Here is a 299-nt window from a genome sequence, read left to right as displayed (position 1 = left end):
AGGACACACATCACACTGGAGTGTATGTACACCCCGTGGATAGCGAGTGAGACAGGGAGGGTACCTGAAGAGCTCGCTTAACAACAGCGTTAAAGTTCTCCTCACTACAATTGGCTGGGTGTTTGGCTATGTCGACTGCCGTCGAGACAAGCTGTGAGGTATCCATACACTGCAAATGAGGTAGAAATCGACCTGAAAAGAGACTCGGAACGCATAGTTAGAACATGTACATACACTCGAGACAACTCCGCTGTCGTCTTTACTCCCAGCTTGCGGGAAATCGATAGATAGATAGATAG

General features: G+C 48.2%; 1 protein-coding gene across 1 annotated transcript in view; it reads right to left on the bottom strand.

Annotated features, from left to right (window-relative positions):
• Positions 1-10: 10 nt before the first annotated feature.
• CSUI_006867 (uncharacterized protein) overlaps positions 11-299 on the bottom strand; it is a gene marked incomplete at its 3' end in the record, with an annotated part of 2,861 nt that continues 2,572 nt past the window's right edge. The window contains exon 2 of the mRNA XM_068067018.1: positions 11-192. Within this exon, the coding sequence (XP_067921006.1) occupies positions 11-192 (182 nt within the window). The remainder of the gene's footprint in view (positions 193-299) is intronic.

The sequence above is a fragment of the Cystoisospora suis genome, assembly GCF_002600585.1.
Source record: "Cystoisospora suis strain Wien I chromosome Unknown contig_3530, whole genome shotgun sequence".
In the NCBI taxonomy this organism is placed as follows: domain Eukaryota; phylum Apicomplexa; class Conoidasida; order Eucoccidiorida; family Sarcocystidae; genus Cystoisospora; species Cystoisospora suis.
This window is presented reverse-complemented; position numbering and strand designations above follow the sequence as displayed.